This window comes from Mastomys coucha, unplaced genomic scaffold (assembly GCF_008632895.1).
Source record: "Mastomys coucha isolate ucsf_1 unplaced genomic scaffold, UCSF_Mcou_1 pScaffold7, whole genome shotgun sequence".
Taxonomy (NCBI): domain Eukaryota; kingdom Metazoa; phylum Chordata; class Mammalia; order Rodentia; family Muridae; genus Mastomys; species Mastomys coucha.
Window position 1 is genome coordinate 68,092,807 of NW_022196913.1, and position 15,156 is coordinate 68,107,962.

The 15,156-nt window shown below is 48.9% G+C and overlaps 1 protein-coding gene across 9 annotated transcripts in view; it reads left to right on the forward strand.

The window, feature by feature from the left end:
• Aopep (aminopeptidase O (putative)) overlaps nt 1-14,808 on the forward strand; it is a 322,390-nt gene extending 307,582 nt beyond the window's left edge. For 7 of the 9 annotated variants that reach the window (XM_031358307.1, XM_031358311.1, XM_031358314.1 and 4 more), the window contains 3 exons: nt 8,538-8,624; nt 10,549-10,693; nt 13,661-14,808. In XM_031358307.1, coding sequence (XP_031214167.1) covers nt 8,538-8,624; nt 10,549-10,689 — 228 coding nt within the window. In that variant the 3' untranslated portion in view covers nt 10,690-10,693; nt 13,661-14,808. Of the gene's footprint in view, nt 1-5,582; nt 5,753-8,537; nt 8,626-10,548; nt 10,694-13,004 lie in introns of those variants that run through there. The other 2 variants (XM_031358308.1, XR_004114970.1) reach the window with 2 other exon arrangements.
• The last annotated feature ends 348 nt before the right edge of the window (nt 14,809-15,156 follow it).

Consider the following 15,156-nt stretch of genomic DNA (forward strand, 5'->3'; position numbering starts at 1 on the left):
GTCTGAGGAAGTGTATAGGGGCTGGAAGCATCGTGGGCAGCCGGCTCCGAGCAGGCTCTCCGTGTCTCTGTGTCTCCGTGTCTCCGTGTCTCCGTGTCTGAGGAAGTGTATAGGGGCTGGAAGCATTGTGGGCAGCCGGCTCGAGCAGGCTCTCCGTGTCTCCGTGTCTTACTGCCATCATCTGCTCCATGACTACATTGCTGCAACGGGAGGCAGAGCTGTCCTGGCTGCCTCACTGTTTCTACCAGCAGCAAAAGTCCCCTTTTCAGCAGAGACCAGGTACCACGTGTGAGTGGTGCTGTTACTTCCTGATTTCAGAATCAGTTTGAAAGGTGTTGCTAATGTGTGTAAAGTCTTGGAAAAGAAAGCCATAACTTTCTAGGTCCAGTGTAGGTCTCACGTCTGCTTCAGTTCTCTTGACCGGCACTAAGCCTTTAAATGATATTAAGATCATCAAATGAAGCTCTATCTGTGTGAGGGGTCGGGGGAGATGAGGCTCTTCCTAGATTACAGGAATGGTTCAAACACAGGTGAGGTGAGTGTCCTGCTCACTTTGTTTGTGTTGGATGACTGTCACCACCCTGGGCCCTCACTGTATACTCTGTTTGCATGTTCGAATGCTAATGTGGTAGCTGCAGCAGCTGAAGCACCACTCAGTGTGGCACCACAAACGGAGTGACAGACACATGTCCCTCTTTCGTATGCATTCTTGTGTGGGGTTGGGTTAGCCTCAGGTGTTGTTGCTCAGGAGTCATCCATTTTGTTTTGTAAGACAGGGTCACTCACCTGTTAGGCTAGGCTAGCTGGCCAGTAAGCGTGTGCCTTTGTCTTTATACTTGCTGGAATTACAGGCTCACCATTCCTTATATTTGCAAGGCAAGAACTTTACTCCTTGAGCTATCTGCCCCTCTCCAAGTGTCACACCTAACACTGGCTTAGGAATTTACTAACGTGTCTGTACAACAGCAACTGAAGTAAGGTCTAATTCCCTTTATTAGAAAAATAATGTTCAAGTTACAGTCCTTTGGGAAAGCCAGCAGCGAGGGAAAGGAGGGGCAGTAAAGCACATGCTGAAAGTTTTGTGTGGCTCACACACCACAGCTGACAGGAGAAAGAGCAGGGCAGTACCTACCCCTGAACAGTTCTTAGCTGGCAGTGCCATCAGCCTGTAGCCCTGCAATGGCTGTGCCTCTAACCATCAGTGACTCCTCTTTAAAGCAAGTAAATCTAATTTAAACACACAAATTGAAAAAACAGGATTGTTTATTGCTGTGTAGACTTATTAACTTACAAAAGCCCCAAGCTTTCGTCTTTCTATTTACAGATATAAAATGAAACTCCAAATGAGGTTTAATGGGCTTCCCAGATCATGTTCCTTGTACAGATTTCTTTTTTCCTTTAGCAGTAAATTTAAAAATCAAAAGGACCAAGAAAGAAAGGGGCTTCCTGTCATAAATAGGATGGGTGGTATTCTTCAAAGCATTTTATAGCTTCCAACTGTGCATTATAATTTCAAAGTCACTGAAAGCATTCTCCATTTGCAGAAGTGCTGTCCATTCAGAAGCATGCTACAAGCAGGCACTGTGCTTGGAGGCCAGTGGGATCAGTGGCTAAATGTCTTGCTTTCACCAACTAGCCACAGAACCCTGCAGCATTGCCACCTAGTGGCATAGCAGGCAGCTTGGTTCACCTGTTGGCCTGTCTCAACACTGGCTCTGCAACAAAGCTAAAGGGTTCTAGTTGATACAGACTTTCTAACTGTTACAAACGTGACCTGAAGATTTCAGTTGCTATAATTGTCAGTAGACACTGACATTCCAGGTTTTTCTAATATACATGAAAGTTTGAAAAACAAAGAATGAGCCAACGAAGTAGTAAGCAGGCTCTGGGGAGGCTGGTTTCTTCCTTGAGCTTGCCAAGTAGGCACTAACCACTGAGCTGCAGCCATAGCACTGGGGGTCAATGGCTGACTCCTTGTAACTTTATGTAAAACACTGGCACAGGTGTGTGCTAGGCAGCTGTTAGTCCAGCAAATGCCTTAGATAATCAGCTTGTGAAGAGAACAGGCTCCTTTTGGCTCTGGTTATGGTTCTAGCCCCTGATTGGTTAGCCCTGACTTTGGGCCTGTGGTGGGAGCGTAAAGCAGGGCATACCCACATGCCTACAGCCAGGAAGCTTCTGCTCTTGCTGGCTGCACTCATTCTTTCCACACTGGCATCACCCTCCATGCCCAGCCACCCCACCACTGACCAGTCCCTGTACTGTTCCCACAGGCCAGTGAGATGCAGGATTTCCCCTTTAATAATCCTCAGAATGAATGCTGAGACTGGAATTAGAACTGCAGAGACAGCAATAGGACTTAGGAATTGGGACCAGCACTCAGGGCCACCCTACATGTCATGCTGGGTCCATCCCGTGGGGAGGAAATACCTGGCTAGGACTATATAACCTAGGTCAGTGCAGCCCATAGTCTGTTCTGTAAACAATGTTTTAAGTAAGGAGCCGTGTCTGCCTTGTTCTTCAGGGGCAAAGTCAAATGGCCAGAGGGCCAATGGTACCCAGCATCTGGACTTGAACAAAAAGTCTGTGTCAGGCCCTATGGTCAGAGCAGAGGGATGCTGGTACTGAAGTCCCCTGGGTTGGAAGAAGAGCTAGACTAGGAATCAGCTGTTTCCAGAAGAGATCCCTGATGGTGATCAGGTCCGTGGCTGTGAATTTGAGGCACAGTTCAGGAATAGAAGTAGCCTTCTAGGTGGCAATGCTTTAAGACTATAGACATCAGAAGAGCAGGGTTCCTCTGTGCTGTTTCCCAGTGAAGAGCCTGTCAGCTCCAGGAGAGCTACTGGTTCACAGTAACCTTGCACATGGGACAAAATTTCCACACAGCTGGGGTTGCTGAGTCCAAGTGAGTCCTCTGGACAGATGGTTTGGAAATTCCCAGAATTCTGCCCCTGGATGTACTTCCTGGAGGTGGTGTGAGCACTATCCCAAGGTCTCTTCTCTTCCTTCCAGCTGTCATCTAGGCCCTGTGCTCTGTTCTGCAACCAAGACTCAGTGGCCAGGGCTGGTTGGTCTTGAGCTGTGTGGTCCCACCCCTGCCTTCTCTCTCCTGGACCCCACCTTGTTCACAGCCATAACCTGGGATGAGAACAGTCACCTTGTAGGTCCTGCCCTGTCGTCCGGGCACACATCCCCATGTGTTACCTATCTCCAGAGTCTCACAGATTCAATAGTCAACTTTTGTAGTAGGTGAGAAGGCATATTTACTATGTAGAATGACGTTATATGAAGTGTCTATAGTCTCTCAGGCATGGCCCCCACTTCCTAGGAAGGCCACACTCTTCTGGCCATTTGGTCAATTTTCCATGAAATAGCAGGCCACAACGTTTATTTACTATGTTAACTACCAGCATTTAAACAATAATACAAACTCAGTGTGTTGCATAAAGTTGCATATAGGAAAATGTTGAAAAATAACTTATCTGTGTATGCACATGTTTGCACATGCTCTGGCATAGCTATGTGTATATGTGTGCCTGATGGGACCCCTCTGGCTCTCCCTTCCCTCAAGCCTATGTAGCTAGCTGCCCCTACGTTTGGGGACTGGATGAGCCACAGCCCATGTTTGTCTGGCTGACTATGGTCCCAGGACTCTCAGGCCTGTTGCCACAGCACATCCTGGTGGCAGTCTCACTGTAAGACCCAGCACTGTTACATGAATTACCTGACAGGTCTAGTTGTCTGGCCTCAGATGCAGTTGTGACATGAAAGTTCGTTCAGACCTCTCCTCCATGTGCCCTTCGTCTCATCTGTACCCAACCCGTCAAGCACAAGACGCACTGCACACACAGCTCCCTGTATTAGTGCAGGCCCCGAAGGCCGCAGAATTCTGGAATCCATTTCTGGTGGCAAAAGCAGCACCTCTGTGTAAAAACCCACATTCTAAGCAGAGCGTCCTGGAAACTAGTTTTTCTAAGGTTTTTCGGAGTGTGTGTGTGTGTGTGTGTGTGTGTCTGTGTGTGTGTGTGTCTGTCTGTCTGTCTGTGTCTGTGTATCTGTGTGTTTGAGGTGGGGTCTTACTATGTAGTCCTGGCTGGCCTGGAATACTCTATGTAGACTAATTTGGCCTCAAACTTGAAGAGATGTGCCTGCCTCTGCCTCATGACTATAGGAATTAGAAGCATGCACCATATGCAGCTTTTTGTTACACACCTGTGTATCACATAAGAATCAACTTCTGGCAGCTAGGATGTCTCTGGTAACCCAGCTTCTCTCTCCTTTCATTGGTGGGCTAGGCCCTGTGCTCATATACACGGACACTTGTCCCTCAGCCTGGGGCAGTGAGGGAAGGCCAGCCGGGCTGTAGGCTGTACCTATCTTCTCCATGCCCCACTTAGGACTGTGTCTGCTCTCTGTATTTTCAGTTCAGAAGAAAAGAGAGAGCAAGCTCTTGATAGTCATGTGTCCAGCCAGAGCACAGACCCCACAGAGGCAGGAGTCACTCTACTTCATGACTCTGAATTGGCCTTTCCCTGCCCACTCAGGCTTCCACCCTTCCCTTGACCTCTGCCATCTTGGTCTGGCCTGACCATCTGGGTGCTATTTCAGACTAAGAGTTTGCTAACTCCAGACTTGCTGGGAATTCCTAGCAAAAGCTTGAGATGGCCTGAATTTTCGTTGCTGTTTAAATCATTAAATTCCAACTCCAGTAACGGTTGATAAAACATAAATGCTTAAAGTGTAGTTTTCCAAGTGTGGTGGGTCACATCTATAATCCCAGAATTTGAGAGGCAGCCTTGAGTGGGATTACACTGGAAATCCTAGATCAACCTGAACTAAATAGCAAAACTATGTCTAAGAGAACCCAAGAAAAGTGTGCAGCTAGAGCATATGGAACACACACATAAACACAAATGCTAAAACTAAAAGAACAGAATTGAAAAAACCATAGGAAGGATAATCAATACATTCAATTAGAAATTCAAGCAAAATCATCATGGCCGCAATCAAGATGACTCTGCCGAAAAAGCTTGCAGTTTAGTCAAGAGCTAATCTCCCTGACACCCAAAACATCCTATAGACAAATGGGGGAGCCAGTGATCCAATAAGAGAAGGTAAAGGTCTGCTAACTAACCAGACTGAGAAAGAGAGGTTCCACCTTCTAAGATGGAGGCTGCCCTCACAAGGTTCCTCCCTGGGGCTCCGGTTCTGTGTCCCTGTTGGCTGGCAGCTTTTCCAGAAACAGCTTTCAGCTCCTCTAGAGCTAGTTGGTGTGACAGTGTCCTCTGTCCATCCACTTTCGAGTATCCCTGCTATAACTGGTAAACAGTCCCTCCTGCAAGCTGTCCCCACTTGTCAGAGGCCAGTAGGCCCAGCAGTGGGAGTAGCTCAAGATGTGTGAACTGCAAAGACTGATGATAGGAATGGGAATCATGGAAGGGCCTTTAACAGTGTCTCTCAGAATGCAGAGATGCCCGCTGCTTGGTCTGGGAACACCGCAGCATCAAATTGAGCAGAGCAGGTGACAGCACATGCCTGGTTTCCATGGCTTTGTAGGTTATCTTCTGCCTTCACTGTTACAGGCATCATCCTCTGTGTGCTGAGGCTCAGCTTGTGGAGTACTGACTCCCTGCTGGTGTCAGTCTAGGAGGGGACTTGAGTCAAGGTGTCCCCTCTGAAGAGCACCAAAGTCTGTGACCTGGAGGAAGGCAACCCAGCCATCCACTGGAATGCACTCGCACTGGGGTAGCAGGTGTTAACCTTGTTCTGTGAGGGGATGGGTTGTGGGTGTTTGTGAGTTTGGAGGAGAAAACTAAGATGTTCTTTGTTGCCCCAGAACTAAAAAGAAAACTAAAAGTGCTTGCGTGTGAGCGGAGACTTGGGCGCAGCATTTCTGTGGTGTTGTTTAAACATCCTGTCTTTGGAATACTGAAATGCATGTAGCCCTTGCTGATGAAAAGGCTGTTTTGTCCTGCTCTCTGTGGGGTGGGGGAGACAGTCTGTCCTTCCTGGATGCCATGTTAGCTAGCCTTCAGGGGTCAGAAGATCGGCTCTCTCATTAGTCACGACAATAAAGCATTTCTAAATGTAAGAGAAGTGGAAACGCTGACTTCATGTTGTGAAAGAGCCTCTGTGACGTGGCCTCCTGAACCTTCACATATCCCAGCAGGGCTGCTGGAGCCTCCCGCCCCCACCCGCTGGGGCCTTTTGCTAATCACAAATGGGTCCTGGTGTATGCTCTGTTTCTTCTCTGTGTGTAAATAAGAGGGAAGCATAGAAAAGAAAATGAGGGACTAGGGATGTAGCTCAGTGGGTAGAAGTGCTTGCCTAGTGTGCATGCATAAAGCCCTGCGCTTGATACACTGCTGTATAAGCAGACGCGGCTCCTCACACTTGTAATTAGAGGCAGGAAGAGCAAAAGTTGAAGGTCATCCTTGGCTGTGCGTCAAATTCAAGGTCAGCTCGGGCTACGTGTGACCCTGTTCTGGGTGCAGGGAAGCTACCTGGGGAAGTCCTCTCTGTCTAGACTCTTGTCCCCCTACCCTCGGAGCTGACCCTGGGCCCCAAGCTAACAGACTCCCTGCCTGCCTGTCTGGCAGAACCCACCAGAATCAGGAACATCTGACTAAATACATGTACTGTGAACTGACTGCCCATCAATCGGTGGTATAAAGGCTGCCCTTCCTCTGAAGAACTCCCTCTACCTGATCTGTCCTCAGAGCCCCACCATGCTGCTCTCTGTCTGTGGCACTAATAACTCTGAATAAATCTCTTACCCTAAGAGCCCCTAGCCTCACTGTTTCACTCCAAGCCTCAATCCTGAAGCTTTCTAAAGCCCTCTACTCTCAAAATAAAATCTGAAATGTGACGTGCACTTTTAGAATGACAAAAGTCACAGCAGCAAAACTGTTTCAGCCAGGTCTGGCAGAGCTCTTGAACGTGTGCCATTATTAAAGGTGGATGTATGTATTTGTGTAGTTCAGCCAGGTCCTGCACTAAAGGTCCTGAGAATACTTTGGACAGAGCTCTCCTATGTGTGCCATTATTAAACGGGGTACAGGTATCTTGCAGTTTTGGTACAGTTTTGCAGTTGAGAAAATTGAGGTTCTTTCCCTGGGCCTGACTGAGCAAGTGGCAGAGCAGTAGACTGCCACCTCACCCCCACGCCCCCTCGTCCCCGTGACTGTCATACCAGGGTCTCCTGGCTAGTGCTCATTAGCAGAGCTCACAAACAAAAAGTTCTATTGCCAGGTTGTGGATGTGGCTAGGAATTGGGAGGAAAGGAAGAGGTACAGACATCCCCAGGGACTGTTGTCCCCAGCGCTCTGTACATTTGGTTCCAGATGCCCATTGTCATGGTGCTGCTGGATCACAGGAAAGCTAATCTTTATGGTTACCTAGGGGCTTCCCCAACCACACCCCCAGTACTGTGCATTGTTAAATTCTGCAAGTCTTGTATAGTGATACAATTTGCAGGGGGCCTAGCCAAAATGTTGACATTTATTCCTGAGTGCAAATAGATCAAAGGCAATAAAAACAAGGGTAACATGAAGAGACTTTAAACTTTACTGGCTGATACTAAAGCAGTGATGTAGCATCCACTGATTGGCTGGCTGCTCACTGGGTATAGTTCAGACAGCTTGCTGGCAACAGTTGTGGCATTGTACTCTGAGAACCAAACAAGCAGAAGCTCCTGGTTTAAAAAAAAAAAAAAATTAATGTGGTAGCTGGAGAGATGGCTCAGCAGTTAAGAGCACTGACTGCTCTTCCAGAGATCCTGAGTTCCAGTTCCCAGAAACCACATGGTGGCTCACAACCATCTGTAATTGGAGTGTCTGAAGAGATTGTGACAGTATACTCAACATACATAAGATAAATAAATCTTTTTAAAAAAGAAAAAAGTGCCTTGACACAGAGCGAAGGCCCTTCAAGGCCCTTGTGGCTGGGGGCTTTCCTGCTGTCTCACAGGCAGTGAACCTGTTAGGAGGTAGGGCAAGAGGGCTCTGGCAAGTTCTTGCAGGCAGACCTTTAGGACTGTCTTTGAAAAGAGACACTTTTGTAGTAGGTGCAGGGCATACTAGGTGCGCGCATGTGAGCAGGCTCTCAGCAGGAGCTCCCAGCCTAAGAGCGCCCTGCTGAAGAGTCTCCATAAGTCTCAGCAGAGGTACCCCGGCTTCGTACATACTGAGTTTTAATTGTTAAAGTTGGCAACACCGAGCCAGACAGACCAAGTACAGGCCTGACCCCCACCCCTGTTGCGTGTGGCACAGTGGGGCTGCTGCATGAAGCTTCATGTGCTTTCTGCTGCTGCTGGCGGTAGTCCTTGTACTTGGGAGTTCCATCCTCGCTTTTAGGAAGAAATGAAATGCAACTGCCCGTTCAGCCTCGCTGCCTGCAGAAGTGCCCAGCCTCGCTGCCTGTGGAAGTGCCCAGCCTCGCTGCCTGCGGAAGTGCCCCATGCTCTGGTGAAATTGCAATGCAGAGGCTCTCCTGGCAGAGGAGCATTGCTTACCAGCTTTCCTGTCTTGTTTCCCCAGGTTCGCCATCGATGGTGTGAACTGGTTATTAAGCACAAGTACACAAAGGCATACAATCAGGTCGAGAGGTTCCTGCAGGAGGACCAGGTGAGTGTGATCTTCCAAGAGGTGGAAACTGGCCACCATTACCAGTCCCAAGTTTCCATATCCCTGTCAGGGAAACAAATATCTGAAAGAGTTTCAAAACCTTTGAAGGGCTAGCGAGCATCTGAGGATCACGGCAGTTGTGAGCGGACCCCCTCAGTGTCCTCACAGAACCCTGCCCTCGGCCCTGGCTATGGACGGAATGTGGCATTAGGTGAGGCAAGGCCATTGCTTAGCAATACCATGGATCCATCCAGTTTGTATGGCTCTAATTGCAAGCACAGCACATGTGTGAATCATCTGGAAGACCCTTGGATCACCTGTTGGGAATTCACACCGTGTCATGCCATGCCAGGCTCTGCCTTTAAGAATATGTCCTAGGAGCCGGGCAGTGGTGGCACATGCTTTTAATCCCAGCACTTGGGTGGCAGAGGCAGGCGGATTTCTGAGTTCAAGGCCAGTCTGGTCGACAGAGTGAGTTCCAGGACAGCCAGGGCTATACAGAGAAACCCTGTCTCAAAAGACCAAAAAAATAAAAAACAAAAAAAATGTCCTAGGAAGCAGTCTCCTGCCTCAAATCTCAGGCTGTTTGTGTGTGTGTCTGTGTGTGTGTATATGTGTGTGTGTGTGTACACATGTATGTGTATGTGTAACCTTATGTACCACCTCCCTGGTCTATGGCACATTTTTGGGTCATCCCTCGGGGTACCACCTCGGATGTTTTGTATGTACCTCATGACATGTCTCCACATGACCTCCTCTATGTTCTGTGCCACTCTCAACCCGTGCCAGTGCCTCTGGCCAGCCTGTGTGCATACTGTGGGCTGATGGGCTAGAGCCACTTTGAGTGGGATGGAAAGTGGGGGTGTGGTGGACAAAAGGACTTTTGACAGAGTCTAAGGACGGGCAGTCAGCAAAGTGAGGGCTGGTTTTTCCCATAAAGAGAAGGATGTGACTTTTTTGCAACAAAAATGTCACATTTGCACAATGGAGTAAGAATTGTTTGAGAAAGCAGACAGGAGCAGAGCTAAGAGCAGCTCAGTAAAGTAGCTGTGCTGTCCACTGGACAGGGCCCTCCGCTCCTCAACCCCGCAGGAACTCACTTTGGAAGCCAACACTAAGTTTCTATCCTCTGCTGCCTGTGAAGCACTTGAATTTGAAGCAGAATGTAACCCCTGGGAAGCTCCATAGAACACAAAAGCAGACAGAGCTTATAGAATGTAAATGGCTGTTTTTAATGTTGGCACAGTGCGAATTCAAGCCTTTGCAACATTGTTTTCAAAGCAGAAGAGCCAAGAGTCTGACATTTGGTGGCTGGAGTAGGCCAAAGTGACAGCATCTGCCCTGCCTGCATTGCTGGGCCATGTGTATCTGTTAGGTGGTGGACGTGGTAAACAAGTTCATGCCAGCTGCCCTTTAGGATGCACTGACCTGACAGACAAAGGTTTTCATAGGTGACCATTTCGGGAGCCCTCTGCCTCTGCCCAGTGTATTCCTAACAGTAGCTACCATGGGACAGCTGCTACTCGGGCACCAGAGTCTGTTGACAGAATCAATAGAATTCTGGGTTTCTGTTGTTGGGTTGTTTTTGGAAACAAGGTGTCATTGTGTGACTCTGGATGGCTTAGAACTTGCTCTGTAGACCAGGCTGGCCTTGACTTCACAGAGATTGGCCTATTCTGCCTCCCAGTGCTGGGATTAAAGGCCTGTGCTGCCTATCGTGTTCAGCTTCCATAGAGTGTTGATAAGGACAATGGAGATGGAGTAGAAAGTACACACTTGAGTTAGTTGGTCACTTGCATGGCAGCAGGCTCTCTGTCCTTTGTGTTTTCAGACCAGATTATGTAAAGCAACACAGACAAGGCCCCATAAACATATACAGCGTCTCACCCCTTTCCCATTCTTCTCTGGCCTCCATGGTCTGCAGGCCATGGGCATATACCTATATGGGGAGCTGATGGTGAGTGAGGATGCCAGGCTGCAGCAGCTTGCCCACAGGTGCTTCGAGCTGGTGAAGGAACACATGGACAAAGCATCAGCCCAGGTGGTGACGGAAATGCTGTTCTAAAGAGGTAATTCTCTCTTTCCTTTCTCCTCTAACCATCCAAGTCAACTGGTAAGCCACATGATGAGCCAAGGCCACCACAGCACCAGAGAGCTGCCAAATGGTCTTGGGGACTTAGCAGGGTTGGTCCCCAAGAACAGGAAGGCTCAGGATCTCAGGAGCCACCTCATCTTCTGGAAATAAGGGTGTAAAACAGGTGTCCTGCTGAAGGGGTGACAGCCCCTGACCCTGCTTTAGCCACCTTAGGTTTTGTACAGATCCAGAGGCTCCAGAGTCAAGGTCAACACAGCAGTCCGTGGCCTCACTGCTCCAAACTTCAGCGTGCAGGCATCTCTCCCAGAGGCTGTGTAAACCTGAGACTCCTTGGCCTCTTGCTCCCCTGACCTGTAAAGTAGGTAGCAGAGTATTCCTGCCCATCCCCCTTCTCAGTGATGCTCAATGAGGTGGGCAGCAGGTCTTCTCTGCTCTTCCACCCAAGTGACACTTGCATCCTAAGGGCAAGTCTGTCTCCATCTCGTGCTGGACAGAATTTACCCTGGCTCCCAGAGTCCCTTGCTGTGTTGTTACTTACCTCCTCTGTAGCCAACTTGTTGACCAGTAATGTAGGTCAGTCACAAAGCATAGAGTTCTGAGATAGGTGTGTGTGGGTTAGTGTTTCTGTCACAGCCATAAGTCATCATCTCTGCATCGTCTGTTATCGCCATGGTGGTACATATGATGTTTACTTTTGTATAGTTTTTAAATTTTACATCAATCACTGTGTTACTCTGTTGTTGTCTGTGATTACTAATTAATGAATATTTAGAATTGTGTTGCTAATCTTAACCCATTGTCAGACATTAAATTTACATTTTCATATTTCACTTTTACAAAACCCACTCCTGTGTAATGTTTATTTTATTTATCTGAAAGAACTATATGTATGAAGGGAAAACATGTTTACTGAAGCATGACCATGTTCTTGCAGAAGAGCTGGGGACTGCCATAGTCAAGTGGAGGAAATAGTGGGGTAGAGTAAGGAGGTACAGCCTGCTGAGCCCACACACCACAAGCTAGGACGGTACCCTGTGTAAATAGCTACCAGCTGGGGCACCTCTATACTGCCTCCTGCAGGCATTTCTCTAGAAACGCGTAAGCTCAGGGATTGTTGGTATATGGTGTGTGAAGGTCACAGTAAAGCCACTGTTCCCTCTTCAGGTCCCTTGGCCTTCACTTTGGAAAGCCACAGAGTCACATAGTAGTCCTAGTGACTCTGCTAAGAGTATTTTTGCCCCCTGAGCGAGCAAATTCTCAACTTCTTAGCTCCCCTATGAATTCTCTGCTATACCCCAGCTCATCCAACCAAATGCTTGGTCACAGCAGACCCAGAGAGATGCTCCCTCCCTCTCTACACACCACACTGCTGTCAGAGATGAGCTTCCTATTCAAGGGGCCCAGAGACACCCCAAGCCATTCAAAGTCTGCAATTTGAGAACAGTGTGTGTCCTCAGGGTTAAAGGCCACATACCCAGAGCAAGGATGGTCCCTAAGTTGATAAGGATGGTCTCTGATAAGGATAGCTGATAAATGTGTCCTTTGTCTCCTGGTCCCCTATGCTCCTGGGCTCAGAGGCGGTATGGAGGACACTCAGCGCATGTGGATGGGAGTGGTTGGGCATGGCGCTGCCCTCACCTGCTCTGGCTGCTTGGGTTCCTGGCATGCTGATTTGTGACTTGAGATTAAAATCACATTGCCAGGGATTACCACGCAACCATGACCTTGGCTGCTCCTGCAGAATCGTGGCTACTTTCTCTCTGCAGTTTGGAGAACAGAGGCACCTTGTGGCTCTTTGGAAACAAAAGAAGCCAACAGCCTTCGAAGATGCTCACCAGCCCTTTAATTATGGCCGGCGATGACCTCTCTAACAAGGTGCAGAGCTTAGCTGATTGGTGAACAGTGATTGGTTTCCGCTTTGTTCACAGTGGCTAAGTTCTGCACCTGAAGAGAAGGTGAGATGGGGACAGTTAACTTGCACCTGCCAGGCAGAGGCCACTGCCCGGTGGTCACTCCAGAGGAGGAGAGACCAGCCTGCCTCAAGGCTATGTTGTCAAGAGTGCATACAGCGTGCTGACCACCCTTAAGTGTGTCTACAGAAAATACAGATCTACTGCTAATTAGTCCACTGTAATGTCAAGTGTTTTGGGAGTCACAGAAAACTAAAAGCATATGCATCACAAAAGCTGAGCCAAACTTGTCTCAGCTGATGCCACACATTGGGGGGAAGGGGTGTGGTTCTGTTGTCCCTGCTGGGCGTGGTGAACTCTTTCTTGTATTTGCAGTCCAGGTCTCCATGTCTCCACAGTCGCTGGCAGGATGATGCCCAGGGCACGCCAGGAGGCACTGCCCAACTGTGATTGGACCCGCCCTCCGGTGCCTACTGAGCTGATATCAGTTCTCATTTCACACACTGGCTCAGTTCAGCAGGAACAGGAGTCGAGCCCTTGAGCAAAAAGCCTACCCATCTGTAAGTGCCTGAGGCAGGCCTCCCACGGAGAAGAAGATGAAGGGCCTGAGTGTCTGGTACCAGACCCAACAGCAGTGGTATCCCTCTGTATGTGCTCCTGAGGTGGGGATTTGCAGAGTGCAGAACTAACCTTGGAAAGATTGCATTCCCTGGGAGCAGGTAGAGCAGAAGCTGAGCCATGTGCTTGAGGCAGAGCAGGCCTTGTCATCTGCTGCCTTGAGCAGTAAGAATGCCAGTCTGAAGGGCTCTTCCTGTAGAGCCTTTCATTGAACCTCTCTGGGCTTCACAGCCCTGCATGGCCTGTGCCGTGACTGTGCACTCCAGGTCCAGGATTGTGAGGTGTGGCTACAGTCTTGTCCCTGTCCTCCCATGAAAAGTTCTCTCTCAAATAGAGGTCAGAGGCTGGGAGGAACTCCTGTCGGAATGGCTGTGGTGGCTGGGTAATCAATTTTATTGCTGTTTCCTTCACAGGACAGATCACAGTGAGACTCTCTTTCATATGCCTTCTGCTAGCCCTGGTGGGGCCAGGACTGCATTGACCCTGGACATCAAAGGAAGGATTATGTGGCTGCTAAGGCCATCAGCCCACAGCAGCGGTTGGTCCATCTTGGACTTCCAGAGACTGGGCTCCCGTGGCATATATAAAAGGCGGACCCTCATAAACTGTTGCACCTGGCAGCTGCCTTTGTTCCCAGTCCTAGAGAGACTGAGTCTGCACACTGGAATTGAGCTGTGACTTTAAGGCAGTCGTTCAAAGGATGAAGGACATCCTCCCCTAGGCAGACGGGAGAAGGCTGCCTGCTTCCTGTGATTGCAAACACTAGCTGCCATGCTCTGGGACTGCAGAATCATATGACACCTCCTGTGGCTGGTCTCCAAGGACTCCGCAGAGCCCTTTTGATGTGTTCAGTCAATAGAGCATTCCTGTTTTTGAAAATGCAGGAGAGCCTAAGATGTCTTAATAAAGTACCGGATTTGCTGGTATTCCGGTTTGCTTCTGAATTTGATGCTCCTTAAAAGCAAGGAGGAATGTGTGTCAGAACAGGCACTTTCCACCTACGATATCCTTTCCTACCTCCAGGTAACGTTAATTCAGAGAAGGCCGGAAGTAAAGGGAAATTAGTGTGGCTGGGGACTCTGCTCCCCTCCAAGCATGGAGTCTCAGCCAGCCTGGGACTAGCAGAGTCTCTGGTGAGACTGCTTTCCTTTCCTTTGAATATTAACATCCAGAACAAGCTCTAAGAAGCTCCAATCACTGCCTAGAGAAAGATGATTGAGCCTGTGCCATTGGTGCAGTCACGTGAGCCTGGACAAGGCTGAGCAGTGAGAAAAGGGACCGGAAGGAGTATTCCAGCTGCCTGGCCAGGCTTCTGCACTCAGGCCTGCTGGGTGAGGAAGGCTCAAAGACTGACCGAGGATCGTCCGCAGAGAACCTTTGGTTTTCAGAGTCTGCTCTGTAGCAGTGACTGCATGTAGACGGTTGCAGGGGACTTGCAAATGGTTATCTGCTTTGTATACCACGATGGTAGGAGTATCAAAATGTGTTAATCTACTTAATGTTACCCTGCCTCCTATGAAGACTTGAAATAAATGGCTGAGTGTATAGCTCCCTGCTCTCAGAAGCACTTTGGGCTTGCTTAGAGATGGACTAGGAACCACACACCCTGTAAGGCCCCTCTGTGCGAACCTCAGCATCCCCTGCCTCCTCTGAATTGGAGTGAGCATCCAAGCACTGGCTTGGTCTGGTTTTGTTTTTTGTCCTTAAGAACCACTAGAGCAACACAGAGCTGCTGCCTAAGGTTGGTTTTGTTCAAGGATCTATTCCCTCGTCCCTGTGAGCCACTGAGTCCCGTGTCTGGCTTTGGCTGCCTGGGTTCTTTTTTTTGTTTGTTTTTGGTTTTTTTCGAGACAGGGTTTCTCCATGTAGCCTTGGCTGTCCTGGAACTCACTCTGTAGACCAGGCTGGC